The sequence below is a fragment of the Xylocopa sonorina genome, chromosome 8, assembly GCF_050948175.1.
Source record: "Xylocopa sonorina isolate GNS202 chromosome 8, iyXylSono1_principal, whole genome shotgun sequence".
NCBI lineage: Eukaryota > Metazoa > Arthropoda > Insecta > Hymenoptera > Apidae > Xylocopa > Xylocopa sonorina.
This window is the reverse complement of record NC_135200.1, coordinates 8,843,532-8,861,113: the sequence shown is the minus strand read 5'-3', so window position 1 is coordinate 8,861,113 and position 17,582 is coordinate 8,843,532. Positions and strand designations below refer to the sequence as shown.

The window sequence follows — 17,582 nt, the reverse complement described above, 5'->3', positions numbered from 1 at the left end:
CCATATTTCCATCTCAATTTATTTCGCTTAAATAACTATATTCACAGATTCGATTAGTCTCGTTGAATGCAGAGTAACAATCATAGAACCTATAACGGGTAAAGTACATTATAAAAGAAAGAAATTACAGATACCTCTATGTTTGTCTATCATAATAATGTACAAAATGTACATTTTACATTGTCTTGAACAACTTTCTTTTATCTAAACAGATACGTAAAAAAAGGTTACGTAGCTTCATCAAACGTATACAAAGTTTATAAAAACAATGCCTACATATTTGATTATAACAGTAGTAAAAATATTAATTTCCTTAATATTTCCTTTATATGCAATCAAGTAAAAACACTTTCGCGTTCTTTATGCATATAAAGGTACAGTTTGCAAGCAAAGCCATAGAAATAAATCACATGTTATAGATTATAAGAAATCTGTCAAAATTTATATATAGAATCCCTACTATTTTGTTAAATAAAAATTCAACAAACCAAAAATCGACCATTACATATAAACACTTTCTTTCTATAACTTGTATTATTTTTTTCTTTTATTTCTACTAATAAAAAAATACTGCATGTATTCAATGATCATTATCCATATCCATTCTTTAAAATTATATACACAGAACAGCCTTCAGAAATTGTCAACAAATTTTTTCTGCAATCTTGCACATTATTGGCACAGTCTGAATTATGTAAACCATCCGATTATTTAAACTATGTAACTTGTAACTCATTTTGCTGTGATATCAAATAAATCACAAATTCCTTCATTTTCGCTAAGATTAAAGTGGTAATCTTTTTCACTGGGCGGTGGACTTAATCTTACTAATGGTCCATAAACTGAAAAAAATGAAATTTACGAAATCATGTTAATACTTAATATTTATTGTAGCTTTTAGCAGAGAGTATCGAACAGTTTTTTACTTACTGTCAGAATAAATTTCATCAAATAACTCTAAGTCTTTTTGAGGAATATCTGAAACTATAATATTTATTGAAATACAATATTAAATACTATACTTACGTTTCAGAATTTAGCATTATTTACCTGATGTGTTAACATCTCGAAGTACTATTTTCGCTTCTATTAACTCCGCGTCATCTTCTTCATCCTCATCGGATATAACAGGGTCAGGTTTAACAGCTCCTTTTGGAGGCCTAAAATTAAAAATTACTTTCAGAGTTATAACAATGAATTTTAAATTATAACAATGAATTTGTTCATGATGAAAACACTGTACGATCTGTACCAATAGAATAGATGTTTTCTTAATATCTATTTACCCCTATACAGATCAAATTACTCTATGCTCTTTGCAGGTCAAAAATATTACTTTACTATTTTTGATGCGAATAGAGCAAGCTTCTTTTTTTTTTTCACATCTACAACATTGTTTTTACCTTCCAACTCTCCTCTTTGGTTTGACAGGTGTTTCATCTTTTTTCTCCTCTTCCTCTTTTACTCTTTTTATACCTTTTGCCTCTTCTTGTAATCTCAACTCCAATATTTTATTATCATAAGTCTTCGCAAGTTCCGGTTGAATCATATATACCTTAATTTCTCCTGAACTACTTTTCAGAAACATTTCATAATTTATTTCTTTGTCTTCCTCCTCAGAGTTCTATTAGTTAAAAAACGAAATTAATAAAATATACTTATGTCAAGATATTTAAAATTATTTGAAATATCTATTTGTTTAAGAGAAATTAATACTTGTGTTATATTTGGTACGCTTAATTCTGTATCATCAGGGGCTTGAATTCCTAATACAAAATCATCTGGAAAATTTTCTTTAACATCCTCATAAGTAATATATGCATATTTCCTATTAATTATATCATTTTCTATATTCTTTATACTTTGTTGAATCCATTGAGTATGCATATCTAATAATTGTTCATGGTCCTCTAATTTTCTTATTTCATCCTTTAAGTCAGTTAATTTTTCACCAACTTCTTGAGTGTTACAACCAGGGCCAGCTCCCCTGATGGTATATTAAAAATATTACATTTTTTGGAAAATGCAACTATGTATTTTTAAAAAGTATGGAAAAGATATCTTGTAAATGATGAACAGAAGAGGAACATACTTCCATTGGATACTGTTTTTGCTTTTCTTTTCAATAAGTCCAATACCTTCAAGAACATTAGTAATATCGTAAATACGCCTTTTTTGCCGAACTTCCAAGATATCGGCAGCCTAGAATATCATAAATTCACTATCGTGTGTTATCGAACGTACACAATAGCTATCGTTCTATTTTATAGGTTATGTAGGATAACACGTTGAGATATAAAAACTCGCGGCGTATCCATTGTCTATCGTTAGATTGGAATAATTTCGCGGAGCAGGGGCGATATCCTTTAGGAAACAATTACGAGAGAATTAGAAATATTTGAATGAACGATACTTATTTCAAAATTCCCGCAAGCTAGCAATGGCGTGAACGCCCGCGATAACTTAACCTAGCAAGTAGGTTAACTTTTTATATCCAACCGTTTGTGAAAGCACTTACTACTTTTAAATCGAGGACACCGTCCTTTGCTTTCTGTAATAGAGTGACGAAACGTGTTGTTAACAGGCCGAGGGACTTTTCAAATCTACTTTGTTGATTATCTGCCATTCTCGAGGTCGTTGTCAAAATTTTCAAAACTCACTATTCCCTTCGAAATTGCCGCAACACCACGGACGCCATCCTAGTTAATGCGCAGGAAGTATTTAAATATGAGCGCGTCTCTAGTGTCGGGAAAACGTTAAAAAGTTCTCTGTATTTGTAAATGATTACTCACGTTTCCTTATCAGATTACATTTTAATTTAAAATACTGTTTCACGGGAAAAAACCTGAACTACAACTTTTTACTTATAGATATTCTTTAACGTGTTTGCGAACTATATTTAATCAATTTTATTTAATTCCTTAATATTTTCCGCTGCCCCATGGTTTATTTTTTATACTTAACAAAATCGATTCTGTCATTCGATTCGTGGTGAGAACAAAGCAGAATGAAAACAACGTTGATTTTAGACATTTTATTTAACAAAATAAATGAAAATATCCTTTATATAATATATTTAAAAATGTATATTTACAGTAGTTGATGATCAACGTTCTGGTTCCATGATGTATTAGAATGCGTGTCTTAAATTATATAAAAATTATATAAGATACAAACAATGCTAGTCTTAATCAACTAGCGTGATATGATAAGTAGTTTAATATTTTACTATGGGAAAATAAATTCATTAGTGACAGTCGTTGTGTCCGGACTGAGACTCGAACTTGCCGAGCTTAGAGTCTCCTCTTTGATTTTTAAAGCGGAAGAGTCTTTACTTTTATCTTTCTCTTTGTCTTTTTCCTTAACTTTATCCTTTTCTTTGTCCTTTTTATCTTTATCTTTACCGTGCTTGTGATCGTGTTTATGCTTATGCTTGTGCTTATGCTTCTTTTTGTCCTTCTTCTTTTTCTTATTCTATGAAATAAATCATACGCACGTATGAAAGATCTGATAAATTAGACATCGATAAATAAAAGTTTTAACACGATTTACCTTATTAACGGAGTCACTCTTCTGTTTATGGTCTTCCGTTTCTTTCTTGAACATTCCTGGTTCGAAACCAACCGGTCCTGACGTACCCATAATACCAGGCAGTGATACGGAGTTATCACTATAGTATTCTGATTTTACCTTTCCGTCAGCAGTTACGGGAGGCGTTCGATCATCCTTCTCAATATAAATATACAAACTCAATATAAATATATTATAATTTTACCATGTCAATTGTGAAAGATTGTCGATTTTTATGTTCCATTAACACGTCTTATGTTAGTTACCTGTTTCTGCCTCTTTGTTTCTGGACCATAATCTACTAAATTAGACGGGCCTGGAATATCTTTAATAGGCGATGGTTTTCTTTTACCTGGTCCATTTGTACTTTCAACTTCTATCGGCTCATGTTTTATATGCGTGACGTTTGGTTTCACCTGAAATAAATAGAGTCAGTATAACTATTCGGAAGAGAATTCCTGTAGCTTTTAACTCACTTCTTGTTCTGGGCTTGGTGGTCCCGCTTTTTTTGGTTTAGTAATAGCAGCAAGTTCAGGAATAGGAAGGCAAAGCGGTCGCTTCGATCCATACAAAGTGTAGTACAAATCGACTAGATCGCACCGGATTTTAGGATCGTGAGAAAGCATACCGCTGCAACAATAAATTCACGTTACGCATTCTTAGAAAGAAAATACAAGTAAAGAGTAACGGAAGTTGAACACACTTGATTAAATTCCATATACGATCAACAAATTCAGGACGATCTAAACGATGTTTATGTGCCTTTTCAAATGGTGGGTTTTCGACCATAAGCCTTACTAATCTGTGCCGTACTCCAGGATGAGGATCCATTTCTATCATATCTAATAAAAATTCTAAATCTTCCCATTTGCCATCCACTCTTGTAAAATCAACTAATGCCTCTAACGCTGCGATTCTAACATCTACAACGATTGTAAGAACAATTATAAACCAATCAAAATGTGTACATTAATGTGATGTATATAAAATATGTTGATATACCTATAAATTGTCCATACGCGGCATATGCTCTGAAAAGGTGGGGATTACTTGGAAGATGACCAAACTTTTGCAAAGTTCGTATGACCTTCAAACAAGCAACACTGACCGTGTACTTATAACATGGTAATAATTTTTCTAGATTTAAATTTCTTGTAACTTCTTCTAATATAGCTTTAGTATCGATTGATAAAGATTCGGCAGTGATAGCTGTCCTAAAAAAATACATTATTAAAAAATCATAAGAGTATAATAGAAATTTTCTGTTGAATGTTCATTGTACCCTTGCTGCACACTTATTACAGGGGTAACGGTAGCTCCAAGGGCTTCGATCAATGCTGCTCTGTAATAATTATCCGAATATCTATTTTTACTGTTGTCATTATATTTAAATAAATCCATTAAAAAGTTCAAGACTTCTGGTGGACAAATACCATGAGCATTACGCAAACCTGCCATTGCTACAGGTATAGTCTGCAAAAGCATAAGAGAGACAAATTTAAAATATACGATAAAAGATAACAAATTGTATTTGTCTCAAAGAGTATATTAATTGAACCTTTTGCAAAAAATAATGTTGAAAATTTGAGAAGTTGTTCTGTTTAATTATCCGTCTACACGAAGCCGAGCCAAACAATTTTCGAAATATGGCTAACATTGCTGGTGGGCCCGCCCATGTTGCAACCATTGCATTAGCTACCTACACAATTATATCTGATATAAGTAGATTATATGTATTTATAAACAACTTTGAAATATAAATATTCAAAATTCAGATAACCTTCGTTAAACAATGCGCTGCTCGTAATCTAACTTTGTAATAACAATGTTCATTTTCTATGGTATCAGTCAATGCTAATCGTGTAGCAGGTGTTGCATGATTCTGTAAAGCCTCAATAGCTTCTAATTGTGCAGTAACATCTCTTTCGTGCCTTAACTGATATTGCCATTGATAATCAGGTTGTTCAATTTGGACTGCACGTAGTAGTGTCATTTCTGGGTCTAATCTTATCCACAATACAGGAGAATCACTACAAACGAAAGAAAAATGGATACATGTAAAGATTTATTATAGAAATAATTATCATGAATTGTATTAAAATAATACTTACTCCATAGCAGAAAGATCCATGTCTACTTCTTCTCCGGTACATAAAGGAATTTTTTTCTTTTTATTTCTCCGACTTTTACTGTGACACGTTATGTCCGCTTTTGCCATAGTACCTTCTATTTGTAACGTGTGTTTAAAAGTACCGTCTAATTCTTGAATATTAACTAGAAGCGGTCCAACGTATTTCCTAATTCCTCTCTGATTTGTAGTGTCTTGTCGAATTTCTAATTCTACAGTATTCCTATATAATACAAGTTTTATAGTAATTGAAGTTTAATAAACTATAAGTTAAATTTTCTATGTAAATACCTTTTCCTATTAAATACAAAACTTAAACTAAATTTTGCATGTCCACCAGTCCTAACCCACTGGTCTATAAATACTGCCATATCTTTACCAGTTACAGTAAAGATTGCTTTTGTGAACACATTTGTACTAATTAACATATGGGACCATAAACCAGAATCAATTTTTTGTTGTGCAGCATTAGCGGCAAGAGATAACTGTTTATTAAAAACCTGAAAGGTAATAACATAAATTGTGCTTTATTTAATATCAAGATTGAAACATGTTGGGGCACTTGTAAAAGTATGTACCTGTAGGAGTAACTCTTGCCCAATTCTGTGTTCTAACATTCTAATAACTAGATGCGCCTTTTTGCGAAGTACTTCAATATACTTTGGGGACATTGTATGTAAATTTCTTATGGGAAAATAAAATCCAGGATCTGGTGCCCTAGGTGTCGGTGCCGGCGTATTAGCTGCGATAGGTAATGGAGCTGGTGGTTGAGAGGAATCTAATATTATGCCCCCAAATTGTTCTTCATATTTTACAACTTCTTGCAATTCCTAAAAATATCAATGATGCAATATTATATTTACTTCCAAACACCACACTATGCCAGCTAATCGATTTCACCACATATAGATACCCAGAATTTGTTTACATCTTGGGATTTAGTCCATCAAATTTGAAGTGTTTTTCGATGCGCTTTGACACTCAGTGTGGTGTTTCAGAATGAATACATAGGAGTAAAAAGATTCATTTACCGATTGTATCCATTCTCTGTACTCATTATTCCCAAAGCATTTCTTGGCATATAAACCTGTTAAGTATGTTGAAATACCTTTAGGTAGCCAAGTGTCAGACCAATTTTGCATGGATATAAAACAACCAAAAAATTGTTCAGCAACAGCTTGAGCCATAGCTTTCTTTGTAATATAGACTTGGTCAATAATTGCAGTTGAATGTAATAAATTTGTGCTGTAAGTAGGCAAGTTTCTTTTTAATTATCGTACAGCTATTTTATAAAATATTTAATAGAAATTATTTATTACAATTCCTTACTTTAAAATACTCATAGTCGCGTATGCATTTATGTCTTCGTCTAATTCGTCTACAAAAACTTGCTTATAACAAGAATAAGGATATCTGTTTGATAACGTTTCTTCATAAAATTCAAATGCTTCGTGCATGTATTTCGCGGAGACTTTCAATGAGGGTAACAATTGCGGCAAACAAAAATGTGTTACCTCATGCATGTATGGGTCAACAAATATTTCAAATGGTCTGAAACCAAATGACAATAATTATTATATTCTGTATAAATACGAAGTCCATTTACTCTAAATAAAACCTATGTCATTTACCCCACTGCAAGTGCAATGTTTGGTGCACATGCTGGTGTATTGAGAACATAATGAAAAGTTTTCCTACGCATATCTGGAGTATATACAACTTCTACAAGATCACCACATGACACTGCTGTCATAGAATCGTCAACAGTGAACTCTAATTTCCAAGTACATGGCTCCGCGAAGCTATCAACACATGGGAACCATAATCTTGATGAATTTTCATAACTATATGTATACATATGTGCACCTCTCTAAGGACAAAAGGAATAATTTGATACTGACATAAACTAAAATTAAAACTAATTTTTACATGCAACAAATATACCTCAGCCAACGTTCCTTCACAATTTGGTACAACAAAGTGTACTCCGCCTTGAGGTTGCTCTAAAGAGAATTCTATGCTAATCCGTAGGCTTCTACCCTCGGCAACTAAATGCGCAGCATCTGGTGGGATTTGTACAACCAATTCTCCTGCATTATTATCTGGATCAACCTTTTGTGCAGCTGCCAAATGCATAGTTGAAAAAAATTCCAATGATCTCCTGAAATAAATAGTGAATAAATTCATTTATATACATTAAATATTACTATACAAATATATTGAATATCGTTTAAACACTTACTGTTTGCCATCTCCTTGGCAAATATCTAAAAATGGATCAAAGTATTGAAATGGCGCTTCATAAGTATCATTCAAACATACTCTATAAATTCTACATTGTTTAGCGTTTAAATTCACAAGTCTCAATGTATCCCTGAGCGGGACAATTGTTAATTCTACAAATCCCTGTGCAAGAAACAGGCGTTTGTAAAATATTAAGTTAAAATAAAGTTTCATTTTAACAGCAATTATTACACTTACAATAATGCTCTTCCTTTGGAAACTTATACCTGTGAGGCTCAATATTTGATGAGCTGTATAATACAAAGAAAACTTCAAGTAATAATTAAAATCAGATAAAACATTAAACAACTTTCTTTTATTGTCACAGAGTAGTTACAATGTCATAAAATAATGAAAATTATAGATGCAAGATTTTGTAAACATAACCTCAACACAATAATGTATGAAACTAAAGTTAAACGATATTCTTAGCGTATTTTTTAAAGACATTTTACAACTAGTTCTCGGAACCAGTTAGTAAAAGCTACGTGAGACATTTATTTGCTAGAATGGCAAATTGTAATCAACTTTTAATTGCAGTACAAAACATTTGGAGATACTTATAATTTATATGGTCGACTATTATCGGCCGTTCTTTCTTTCTTCATCTTTCCATTTATATGGTATCACTATTTTCCTTCGACAACACTTATATTTATTCATATAACTTATTAAATTTAATTTTGCACGAATATATGTTTGACATTTTAATGTGTAAAAGCTTTCTTTTCATGTAACTATGTGCCATTAGATGCATGTTAGGATAAAGGTGGGACGTTTCATTTTTCTGTTTTGTTATTGGTTAGGTTGAATTGATAGTTAAACTGAAGAGAGCGCTGTTAGTCTTGGAGCTAAAGTTTAATCGGGAAAGAACAGATTTATGTGTGTACAGTTGAACGAGACCAATGACTTTGTGAAGCTTTTAAAATTTGTTTATAGTTATTTTTATGAATAAAGCATTACAGTGTAGCATACATTCAGCTGATTGCTCTATCGTAATAGGCAACTTCTATACAGGGATATATAGTTTCTGCTTCAACTTATAGTTCCGTAAACAAATAACTAATTTCAAATTTCGAAACTACAGTGAATGGTGTTGTGTCTCTGGTTGCACACTGACAATTTTTTCATAAAGTTCTTAAATGCTGAAACATTGAAGCATACACGGATATGCTAAATAATTGTTAGCTTTAAGGCTTCTGGTAACCGATAGTATTAGTGAAAGTTGTGAATGATGAATACAAGTAACTGAGATCTTAGGTAATTTACAAATAAGTGTATACACATTTAAATTTTGCAATGGACAAGAAACAATGTGAAACGTCGTAAGTTGCAATGCTTTATAATTAAATTAATAAAAATAATTAAATACAATTAATTAGACCAAGGTGATTCTATACACCTTCTTTTCATAAAAACAATTGACTAAAAAAATTTCTTTTCAATATGGATGATACTTTTTTTAGAATAGAAGCCGTTAATACAGCCGATACTAATCTACCCGCAGTAGTGGCTGGTTTAGAAATGCTTACGGTGAAAGATGCATCTACTGAGAATCGTAATAGAAGGTATTATAATATTTATAATGTTTTATCAAACTTCTAATAAGTAAATGTCAATTATACTGCGTTATTATATCTTCCTATAAGTATATTACACAATATTTTTAGATGTAGCTTAAGGCCGAGGAAAAGACCATTTTCAGAGATAGAGAATAATAATAGCAATAAAGGACTACAAGAAGAGAAAAAATGTGATAGTACAAAACTTAGTGTAAAAGGGAGTATAAAGAGAAAATTGAATTCATTAGAAACAATTTATGAAGAGAAAGATGATACAAACGAGGGTATTATATACATGAGTGTTAAAAGATATAAACGTATGATACAATTTCAAGAGCAACCAACTGATTCTAAATTAAGAAAAAGGAGGGCAAAGATTAAAAGAGTTTTTGGGTCAAAGATTCATTTCAAAAGAAAATATATATCTATGCAGGTATTACTCGATAAATTGAATGGCATTAGGGCAGAAACGTCTACAAAAGTTGATAACGAAGCTAAGTGAGGAAGTGTATAAATGTTAAGATGTATAACATAATTTCTTCTATAATTAAAGTAGAATATCCTTTAAAGAAATAAACTTATTTCCCTTTTGCTCTATTTATAGAAATGTTTTCTATTTAATTTACTATAATAAAAAAGGATACTTATACAACATATATACTATACATACTATAGAATAAAAGAATTCTAAGAAGATACAGGAACAACTATTTTGTATTTCATATGCTAAATAGTGCACTTGAATAACAAAGCAAAATCATCGAAAGGTTGCATACCAGTTGATAAAAGTTTTGATATTTATATATTTTGTAACACTTGTGTAACTGTGGGTTGTAATAAATGAACTAAGGAAGGTCAATGTAATTTTTCAAAATATTTGTGGTACTACATAAGTGTACAGTTCATTAACACATTTGTAACATCATTTTTATGTATTTATATACATAGAATGTATGTATTTAACATTTATCTTTTTTATGCATAAATGTAAAAACATTAATCATTAACATATCAAGCACTCTGAACAATAATGAACAATTTTATGAATTATTGAACTAAAATGCTAAGTCTGAAGAGAGAGGTATAAGAAAAAATGGTTTCAAATTTATTTAATATATATTGTGTACATTTTTTAAAAATAAAAATAACTATAATATATCTTTCGTGTCATAAACTATATACGATTATATTTTAAATTGTTGTATCAAGATGTACAAAAATACCATTTCCTTTGTAGAAAAACTTTTATAAATATCAAACATAGTAAAACTAGCTAAATGCAATATTAACTTTCGTTTTTCAAAGCACATCTTACTGAAGTTTTTGGACATTGAGAATATTCTCTGAGCATGCCCTTGGTCTCTTCATATTCTTTGCTATTAAGTTTAACACAGGCACATCTGTATTCTTTAGAATTTGGAGATTCGAATAGCATTCTTGGTACACCAACCCAATCCCTTTCTATTCCTCCACTAAAGAACAGAAAGATCAGTATTTCTAAATAAATGTAATATTTTGATACATATTATATGCACCTTCTTTTAGTACACCATACTACAGTTCCAGAATCTGGTTTCCATTCTACATTACAAGGTGGAAACATTCGTTTTTTATGTTCTTCTTCGATTTGCTCCTCTTTAGCATTTATTAATATTCTTTGTATATTGTAAAATTCTTCAGTTGGAAAACCATGTTCATTATAATACCTACCATTTAGTTTTCCTATGAACATAAAAGAAAATTATGTAAATTCATCTGAAAATATATTTGCATCTAAAATATTTTAAACACCTTTATAGATATAATTTTTATTATAAAATTGGACCCATTCGTTCAGTGCTTTAACTTGCTGGCCTGATAACGAAGAGATATCGTCCGTCAAACCCTTATTATCAAATTCTCCCGTAATAAATGCTAGAGATGCATCACGACCTATAAATACATAAATATCTGTGCATGTTACACACTTATGGAGGTGCAGTCTTATCGTAGAACATACCAGTGAATGCATGATAAGTCTCACCAGGACCATAATGTTTTGCACCTTTTGTAACATCAAAAACTTGACCCAATATCGAGATATATAAACCGTCTTTCAAATTTGTATATCTCTTAAGTTCATTTGATGTAAAGACTTTTTCATTCGCGTCCGTGTTTGAGTCTAAATTTGATTTTCTACTTAGATTAGAGTAAACATTTTTAATAGTATCGATCCATTCGTCCACAAAACTGAATCGAATGTCGCTCAAATAATCGTTCGAGTATAATAAATAAATGGAAACGTACAGTGGTAATAACCAAACATATTTAGAAAACATATTTCATGAAAGTTTGTAAATAATTATTTAGAATGGAAATATGGCTGTAAATGAAAAAGCATTCAATACTGAAAAGAACGAGAAACTACAAAATCAACAAGTATTTGTATTTATTTTTCAAACGATAATAACGAGTCATTTAATTGCGTTTGAAATAATGATAGCAATCTAACTATAGAAATTTTTGTAATCATGTTCAAGCGAAGTACGCGTTCGCTTTTTGTATAATTTTTTTCTCACGGGAAAACATAGAAAAACAAGGTACGTAAGAAAACATATAACTGTATTTTCGAAGCGACTTCTTGCTACTGTTTTAAATGATACATCACAGCGATAGATGTCGTTAAGTGAATCGGCGGACTGTACAAAAATTTGTTCATGCGTTAAACTACTGTTATTTTAACGCAATAACTTAGCACTGTAACAAAAATAGAGCAGTTTCATAAAACTACGTATATACATATCGACATACGCACTTTATCACAGGAATATTAAACATTACGTTTCTTATATTTCGAACAATGAATCGAATCGAATTTACAAGGTAGATAAGAGTAGTAGATAACACAGCAAATATTTAAAGAGGATATTATGGTTACTCGTAACATTGTTGTAGAGTGATCGTTGATCGTATAAAAAATTTGTACTCAACAATACGTATAAATAACTTGCAATAGGACTTTGGACCAGAAACGATTTGACTAGAGATAGTAAGATTAGGAACAGGTGCACACGTACAATTAAAGCAGAGATCACATGCATTGACCGCTCAAGGTCACTGAGGGATGAACTCAACTATACTTGTAAGCAGCAGGCAAAGATGTTCGATCGTTAGAGAAAAGACGAATAAAGCTCGTTACTATGAGAGAAAGAGAGAAAAGTAATTTGGTGGTGACAGATGCGCTTGAAAATTGAGAAGCCTCATTGGCAAGGTTCTCTACGCGTTCACTCGAAAGAGCAGCACACCTACGAGAACCGTTAAGAAAGAATAGTGATTATTTAAAAGCACCGGCGGTGAAGTGTCCTTGAACAACCAATACATATGATCCCCACTGTAGGTACATACGATCTTCTTAGAATAAGGATAAGATGACGCGCAGAGAGGGAAGCGGGACAATGCACGCAGGGCGGAAGTGAGAAACCACTCGTTGCAAATGGCAGACGTATGATACCATCTACTTATTTTTTTGGTGTAGCCGTGGCAGTGGATTACAATTATCCGTGAACGTGTACCGTGAACGCCTCGAACGATTGAACGTTGTCGCGTCTCTGGTCGTCGCTCGTAGAGGAATTCAATAACGATGGCGAAACTGGTGGACGTTTGGCGGGACGATGACCCGGTCGATTTGACGCGAAGACAAATGCCGTTGATTATCGATGAAAATCTTACGGTGAGCACAATCTTCTCCTGTTACTCGCCTCGAGCACGGTTTTTACCTGCCGAAACCCGAAAGCTCAACGGGACTTACGTAATGCCATCCTACGATATTTCCGACTTAACCTAAACGTGGCAACGGGATACATGCTTATGCCATAATTAATTAGGTGTATTGTGTTTGATACGTCTGTCTCGTTTAATATCACGCTTTGATTTCCCGCACCGAATCGAACTGGAATTTTTCGAATCGTTCTCGATTTTCTATCGCGTTTCTCCTGTTATTAACCCATTTCGAAGTCGCTTGTTTTCTTGGAAAAAAGAACGTCAAAATGATTTGTTTTTTTTTCGTACTTTGATTAGATACAATTAAGTAAGTGATACGAAAACTTGAACGATAAATTTAGTGATAAACATGGTGCGATGTACTTTAATTTTGTGTGTAGAAAAATTTGAAATGAATGGAAAATGTACAATTTTTGTACATTTAAAATAACTGTTGTATATCTTTTATTTGAGTTATCAGAATTACGTACAGTTTATACAGTGTTTTCTTTCTTTCCAAATACTTACAAAACAATTAATTACTATAACAGAAATGTATATAATTCATTTTTTCATAGATGATCATGGATATAAACGGTTTGGGAGCAATCTGTGATAGTCCATTAGTTTGTGGTAAAGAACTTGACGAATTCACTAGAAAACTTAGTATGCTTACGAAGGAAGAGATAAAGGCTTCATTTGAAGTAACATGCAAGGACATGCTTGCAATTTTGGGCCAAGCTGTACCATGCGTTGGTTGCAGAAGAAGGTATAATAAAAGATTTAAATAAGTGTACATATGCAGTTAATTTATCAATTATTTATATTAATTGGTATTTCATATAAATAGTGTCGAAAGATTATTCTATGACCTCATGAAATCCGGACATCCGGCATTAGATCCTTTAGTAATTACTCCCGAAGGTTTATTATCAATAAAGGATGAGGTTTTGGAATCGCCACAATTACTTTGTACAATCTTACAAGGTCATAGGTAATAAAATAAAGACATTGTTTATTTGCTGCAACAATAATATATTTTAAAAATTGTAATTTTTTTAAAATCATTTGAAAGGTTCAAATCATATTTTTATAAATACATCTAATTGTTATTGTAATTGTTATAGTATTGTCATTCTCAATCATTCACAAATTCTCAGGAACCATTAAACTACTCGAATGAATAAAAATGATAAATTTAGAATAATTTCATTGCTGTAGCAAATGCATTTGATGCATCGCTTTCATATATAAATATAATTATTTTAATACTCTTTTATAGTACTAGATTAAACAGTTTAGTTGAAGGTCAACCCAGAAATAAAAAGTCACGGAGATGTGTATTACACTCGTTAGAAATACAACGTATGAGACCTCCTCCAAGTGCATGGAAAGAAGTGTGGGATTGTATGGATCATTCATGTCGCCTTGAACTTGCCCTGATCGAGAGTGATACCCTTGAAGCTACTTTGGATACATACTTACGTAAACATCGGTAGGTTTGATTTAAATAAATTTTTTAAATTCTTGTAATATTGCGTATAAAAGTTTTATTTATAATATCTGTTATAACAGATTTTGTGGCGAATGTCGTACAAAGGTATTGTTAGCATTTTCATTGTTAACAACTGAACCTGAACCAGAAAAAGAAAAAGGCTATGTTGCCTCTTTATATTCTGGAATCAGACGTTGTATACGAGACAGACACGTGCATATACCTACAAATCCGCGTTATATGGGTGATCTTATTGGACGTACGCAACCAGAACTCATGGGAAGGTATAAATGATATTCGTAAGATTTTTTTTATAATGTTATTTTGAAAGTCAATCATAAAGTAAGCTTCAAATTATAGAGAACGACACGCGAAAACGTTGGAAATTGCTCAGGAAGAGGTACTTACATGTTTAGGAATGTGTGTAGCTGAACGTTTGCATAAAGTTCATAGACGATTAAGGGAAGAAGAAACTGTATGCAAGGTGTTAGCTGCTGTTGCAGTCGACGCATTGTCTAGGAATTTTCAAGTACATAAACAAATCGATAGAATTTATAAAATGTTATTAAATTAATAAACTCTTTTCGTAAATGGTTATATATTTCTTTATAGATGGCCGTAGAGGTTAAGCAAGGTATATCTCAATTAGAACTTCTTTACGAAGAATTAACGAGAGAAGAAATAGCGAAACAACAACGACGAGAAAAGTTACGTTTGAAACGCAAAAAGAAGAAAGAACGTCGATATGAGACAGAAGAAAAAGAAAATACATGTGATGTATGTCATTATTCGTAAATTTGAATTTTCCAAACTGATAGGTCTATTTAATATTATATAATTTAATTATTATCAGTGTTCAAACAAAAGGCAAAATGGTAATAGTGACGCTCCTTGTATTTGTGCGGATTCAAAACCCACAACACAAAATATAGATCAACATAAGGTAAATGAATTATTATATAAATCTTTGTGTTTAATGGCTATGCGTGTGTAAATGTATATGACAATTGTTTTCTGTCCATTTCAGTTACAAGTATTAGATCCAAAAAATAAGGGACCACCAACATGTAAATGTCCAGATTGTGTAAAAAAATCAAAATCTAGTATATCGCGATCACAAAGTCAAACACAATTAGCATTCCCTAAAAAATCGTCAAACACGCAAAAAAATACAATTAAAAAGGGTTCTTCGGAACCGAAGACCAAAATTGCTACAAATCAAACGAAAAAGAGTAATACACACGTCAAGAATCTTTCCGAAGAAGAATTATTTGACGCGTGTGAATCGTGTAAGGTAATAGCTTAATAACTCGATGCATATTCCAAGTATCGTTCAATGCATGTTATAAAATGTAAATATATCGTTCAATACGTGCAGGATCTTTCGGAGAAGATTGAAAGTGACCACTGGCACAATTTAGAACACTGTAAAGATCCAATGGCTAAAGAAATAGTGGATGCTTGGATAGGAAAACCAAGTAAACGATGCAACATGTGGATAGAAATGAAAAAACGTTTTGAATTCTCAATCTCGGAAAGGAAGAGTCGTTCCTCGAGTGAACAATCGTCACAAGATTGTGGTTACTCTTCGGAACATAATATTAGCAGTTCTTCCCTTCCCAGTACTCCGGAAGGATCGGAAGTAGCTTGCAGTGACGGATGTTGCAATCACGAAAGAGATTGTCACGATATACGACCATCTGATAAACTTGTTCATTCCAGTTCTAGTATCTCTTTGTTAAAGGAAAGGGGTGGTGGTTTAACCCTTACACAAATGTTAGAAGTAAGTTTAAAGAAATAGTTTGTTGTTGTCCAGTTATTAGACGCAGAGACGTTGCTCCATTTCCGAAACGATTTGGTTACTTTTAGGATTCCTATTTATCAGGCGATGAAGAAAAAGACAGTTATATCCCAGCAGAGGAAGTACAGGAATTTAAATCTCGAATGTGCCAAGTTCTTGAGAAACGACAAGAACTTCGTCAAACGCTTAGAAAACGTTTTGCTATTTTATGCAGCCATCACAAACCCTTTACCATTCCTAATTAAGAATTCCTACTAGGTACAGTTACTTAATAGGATACGATCTTTCTTTTTTTACATTGATTTACTGCCAGTAGAAAAGAAAACAGGAGTGCAATAGACGTGTTTCGGATAACTGTCATTGGATGTCAACCTTCCTATTGTGAATAAAATATCGTTGAAGATGTACATCATAAAAACATCATATGGTATGGTTTATCTGTAAGCAAAGAAATGCATCTAATAAACTAGAGGTACCAAGAAACAATTATAAGTTGAATTTTATGCAGCTGAATTCATAAAAAATAAAAGACATTTGTAGATGAAAAATTGTAATAGTAAATTAATTAAATTAAAATACATCATATAGTCGAACGTTAACTTTGAAAACTGGATTAAAAAATGATATAAATTGTCGGATTGATGCACACCTGCATACAAAGAGTATATTGTCAGTGTTCAGAGTTAAATGAGACTGATTTCTATATGCTTGTATAATGAAATAACAATTTTTATGAGCATGTATGTATAAGCCATAAAAGAACATGACAAATCACGATCAATTGCACGTAGCAAACAATTGTATACAAAATTAAATTCATTAATTACTACATACCTTTAAGAGGATTTTATTTTTTTGAAGGCAAAAATTATGATTTGTTTTTCTGTAAAATGAATGTAAATGTTGTAATAATGATATAATAGGAAAGTATTAAAAATTAATAACAAAATAACTATTGCATTCCATTATGTATTATATTATTCCAAAAGTTACATTTTTTTCTGT

At 31.9% G+C, this 17,582-nt stretch overlaps 5 protein-coding genes across 10 annotated transcripts; 2 read left to right on the top strand and 3 right to left on the bottom strand.

The window, feature by feature from the left end:
* Window positions 1-577: 577 nt before the first annotated feature.
* On the bottom strand, window positions 578-3,111 carry LOC143426053 (transcription factor E2F5). 4 transcript variants are annotated; one of them, XM_076899171.1, is made up of 8 exons: window positions 3,095-3,111; window positions 2,519-2,699; window positions 2,093-2,202; window positions 1,717-1,987; window positions 1,404-1,624; window positions 1,051-1,160; window positions 931-984; window positions 578-842 (listed from the first exon to the last, which is right to left on the bottom strand). In XM_076899171.1, exons 2-8 carry the CDS (start codon window positions 2,624-2,626, stop codon window positions 733-735), a joined length of 984 nt encoding a protein of 327 aa, XP_076755286.1. In that variant the 5' UTR covers window positions 2,627-2,699; window positions 3,095-3,111; the 3' UTR covers window positions 578-732. The 4 variants fall into 4 exon arrangements, with proteins under 4 accessions (XP_076755286.1, XP_076755288.1, XP_076755287.1 ...); XM_076899173.1 differs by lacking the exon at window positions 3,095-3,111 and having other exon boundaries at window positions 931-978; window positions 2,519-2,764; XM_076899172.1 differs by lacking the exon at window positions 3,095-3,111 and having other exon boundaries at window positions 2,522-2,764.
* On the bottom strand, window positions 3,095-8,723 carry Taf2 (TATA-box binding protein associated factor 2). Of its 2 annotated transcripts, none has more exons than XM_076899163.1 (19): window positions 8,546-8,723; window positions 8,180-8,234; window positions 7,941-8,104; window positions 7,643-7,859; window positions 7,330-7,568; window positions 7,028-7,249; window positions 6,730-6,943; window positions 6,277-6,528; window positions 5,990-6,198; window positions 5,682-5,921; window positions 5,351-5,600; window positions 5,129-5,269; window positions 4,853-5,043; window positions 4,573-4,784; window positions 4,274-4,493; window positions 4,047-4,200; window positions 3,837-3,986; window positions 3,553-3,729; window positions 3,095-3,474 (listed from the first exon to the last, which is right to left on the bottom strand). In XM_076899163.1, exons 1-19 carry the CDS (start codon window positions 8,587-8,589, stop codon window positions 3,229-3,231), a joined length of 3,597 nt encoding a protein of 1,198 aa, XP_076755278.1. In that variant the 5' UTR covers window positions 8,590-8,723; the 3' UTR covers window positions 3,095-3,228. The 2 variants fall into 2 exon arrangements, with proteins under 2 accessions (XP_076755278.1, XP_076755279.1); XM_076899164.1 differs by having other exon boundaries at window positions 3,553-3,726.
* Window positions 8,724-8,834: 111 nt separating this feature from the next.
* Window positions 8,835-10,420, top strand: LOC143425917 (uncharacterized). Of its 2 annotated transcripts, none has more exons than XM_076898985.1 (4): window positions 8,835-8,945; window positions 9,009-9,306; window positions 9,448-9,549; window positions 9,652-10,420. In XM_076898985.1, exons 2-4 carry the CDS (start codon window positions 9,281-9,283, stop codon window positions 10,043-10,045), a joined length of 522 nt encoding a protein of 173 aa, XP_076755100.1. In that variant the 5' UTR covers window positions 8,835-8,945; window positions 9,009-9,280; the 3' UTR covers window positions 10,046-10,420. The 2 variants fall into 2 exon arrangements, with proteins under 2 accessions (XP_076755100.1, XP_076755101.1); XM_076898986.1 differs by having other exon boundaries at window positions 8,904-8,976; window positions 9,069-9,306.
* Window positions 10,421-10,825: 405 nt separating this feature from the next.
* Window positions 10,826-11,861, bottom strand: LOC143425885 (neuferricin). Its single transcript, XM_076898939.1, has 4 exons — window positions 11,543-11,861; window positions 11,335-11,475; window positions 11,079-11,265; window positions 10,826-11,015 (listed from the first exon to the last, which is right to left on the bottom strand). Exons 1-4 carry the CDS (start codon window positions 11,859-11,861, stop codon window positions 10,829-10,831), a joined length of 834 nt encoding a protein of 277 aa, XP_076755054.1. The 3' UTR covers window positions 10,826-10,828.
* Window positions 11,862-12,965: 1,104 nt separating this feature from the next.
* Window positions 12,966-17,063, top strand: LOC143426195 (gametogenetin-binding protein 2-like). Its single transcript, XM_076899436.1, has 11 exons — window positions 12,966-13,252; window positions 13,860-14,050; window positions 14,132-14,275; window positions 14,564-14,776; window positions 14,857-15,060; window positions 15,137-15,305; window positions 15,389-15,553; window positions 15,630-15,719; window positions 15,804-16,070; window positions 16,155-16,559; window positions 16,646-17,063. Exons 1-11 carry the CDS (start codon window positions 13,163-13,165, stop codon window positions 16,820-16,822), a joined length of 2,115 nt encoding a protein of 704 aa, XP_076755551.1. The 5' UTR covers window positions 12,966-13,162; the 3' UTR covers window positions 16,823-17,063.
* Window positions 17,064-17,582: the final 519 nt, after the last annotated feature.

Coding starts and splice junctions, on each gene's coding strand:
- LOC143426195 (XM_076899436.1), top strand. CDS start 13,163: ATGGCGAAACTGGTGGACGTTTGGCGGGACGATGACCCGGTCGATTTG. Junction 14,276..14,563: donor ACAATCTTACAAGGTCATAG/GTAATAAAATAA, acceptor ACTCTTTTATAG/TACTAGATTAAACAGTTTAG. Junction 15,061..15,136: donor CAACCAGAACTCATGGGAAG/GTATAAATGATA, acceptor TTCAAATTATAG/AGAACGACACGCGAAAACGT.
- Taf2 (XM_076899163.1), bottom strand. CDS start 8,589: ATGAAGAAAGAAAGAACGGCCGATAATAGTCGACCATATAAATT. Junction 4,785..4,852: donor GTAATAAGTGTGCAGCAAGG/GTACAATGAACA, acceptor GTATTTTTTTAG/GACAGCTATCACTGCCGAAT. Junction 3,730..3,836: donor AAACAAAGAGGCAGAAACAG/GTAACTAACATA, acceptor ATTTATATTGAG/AAGGATGATCGAACGCCTCC.
- LOC143425885 (XM_076898939.1), bottom strand. CDS start 11,861: ATGTTTTCTAAATATGTTTGGTTATTACCACTGTACGTTTCCATTTAT. Junction 11,476..11,542: donor GACTTATCATGCATTCACTG/GTATGTTCTACG, acceptor ATGTATTTATAG/GTCGTGATGCATCTCTAGCA. Junction 11,016..11,078: donor GTATGGTGTACTAAAAGAAG/GTGCATATAATA, acceptor TCTGTTCTTTAG/TGGAGGAATAGAAAGGGATT.
- LOC143425917 (XM_076898985.1), top strand. CDS start 9,281: ATGGACAAGAAACAATGTGAAACGTC. Junction 9,307..9,447: donor AAGAAACAATGTGAAACGTC/GTAAGTTGCAAT, acceptor TACTTTTTTTAG/AATAGAAGCCGTTAATACAG. Junction 9,550..9,651: donor ACTGAGAATCGTAATAGAAG/GTATTATAATAT, acceptor CAATATTTTTAG/ATGTAGCTTAAGGCCGAGGA.
- LOC143426053 (XM_076899171.1), bottom strand. CDS start 2,626: ATGGCAGATAATCAACAAAGTAGATTTGAAAAGTCCCTCGGCCTGTTA. Junction 2,203..2,518: donor GTGTCCTCGATTTAAAAGTA/GTAAGTGCTTTC, acceptor ATGATATTCTAG/GCTGCCGATATCTTGGAAGT. Junction 1,988..2,092: donor AAAAACAGTATCCAATGGAA/GTATGTTCCTCT, acceptor ATATACCATCAG/GGGAGCTGGCCCTGGTTGTA.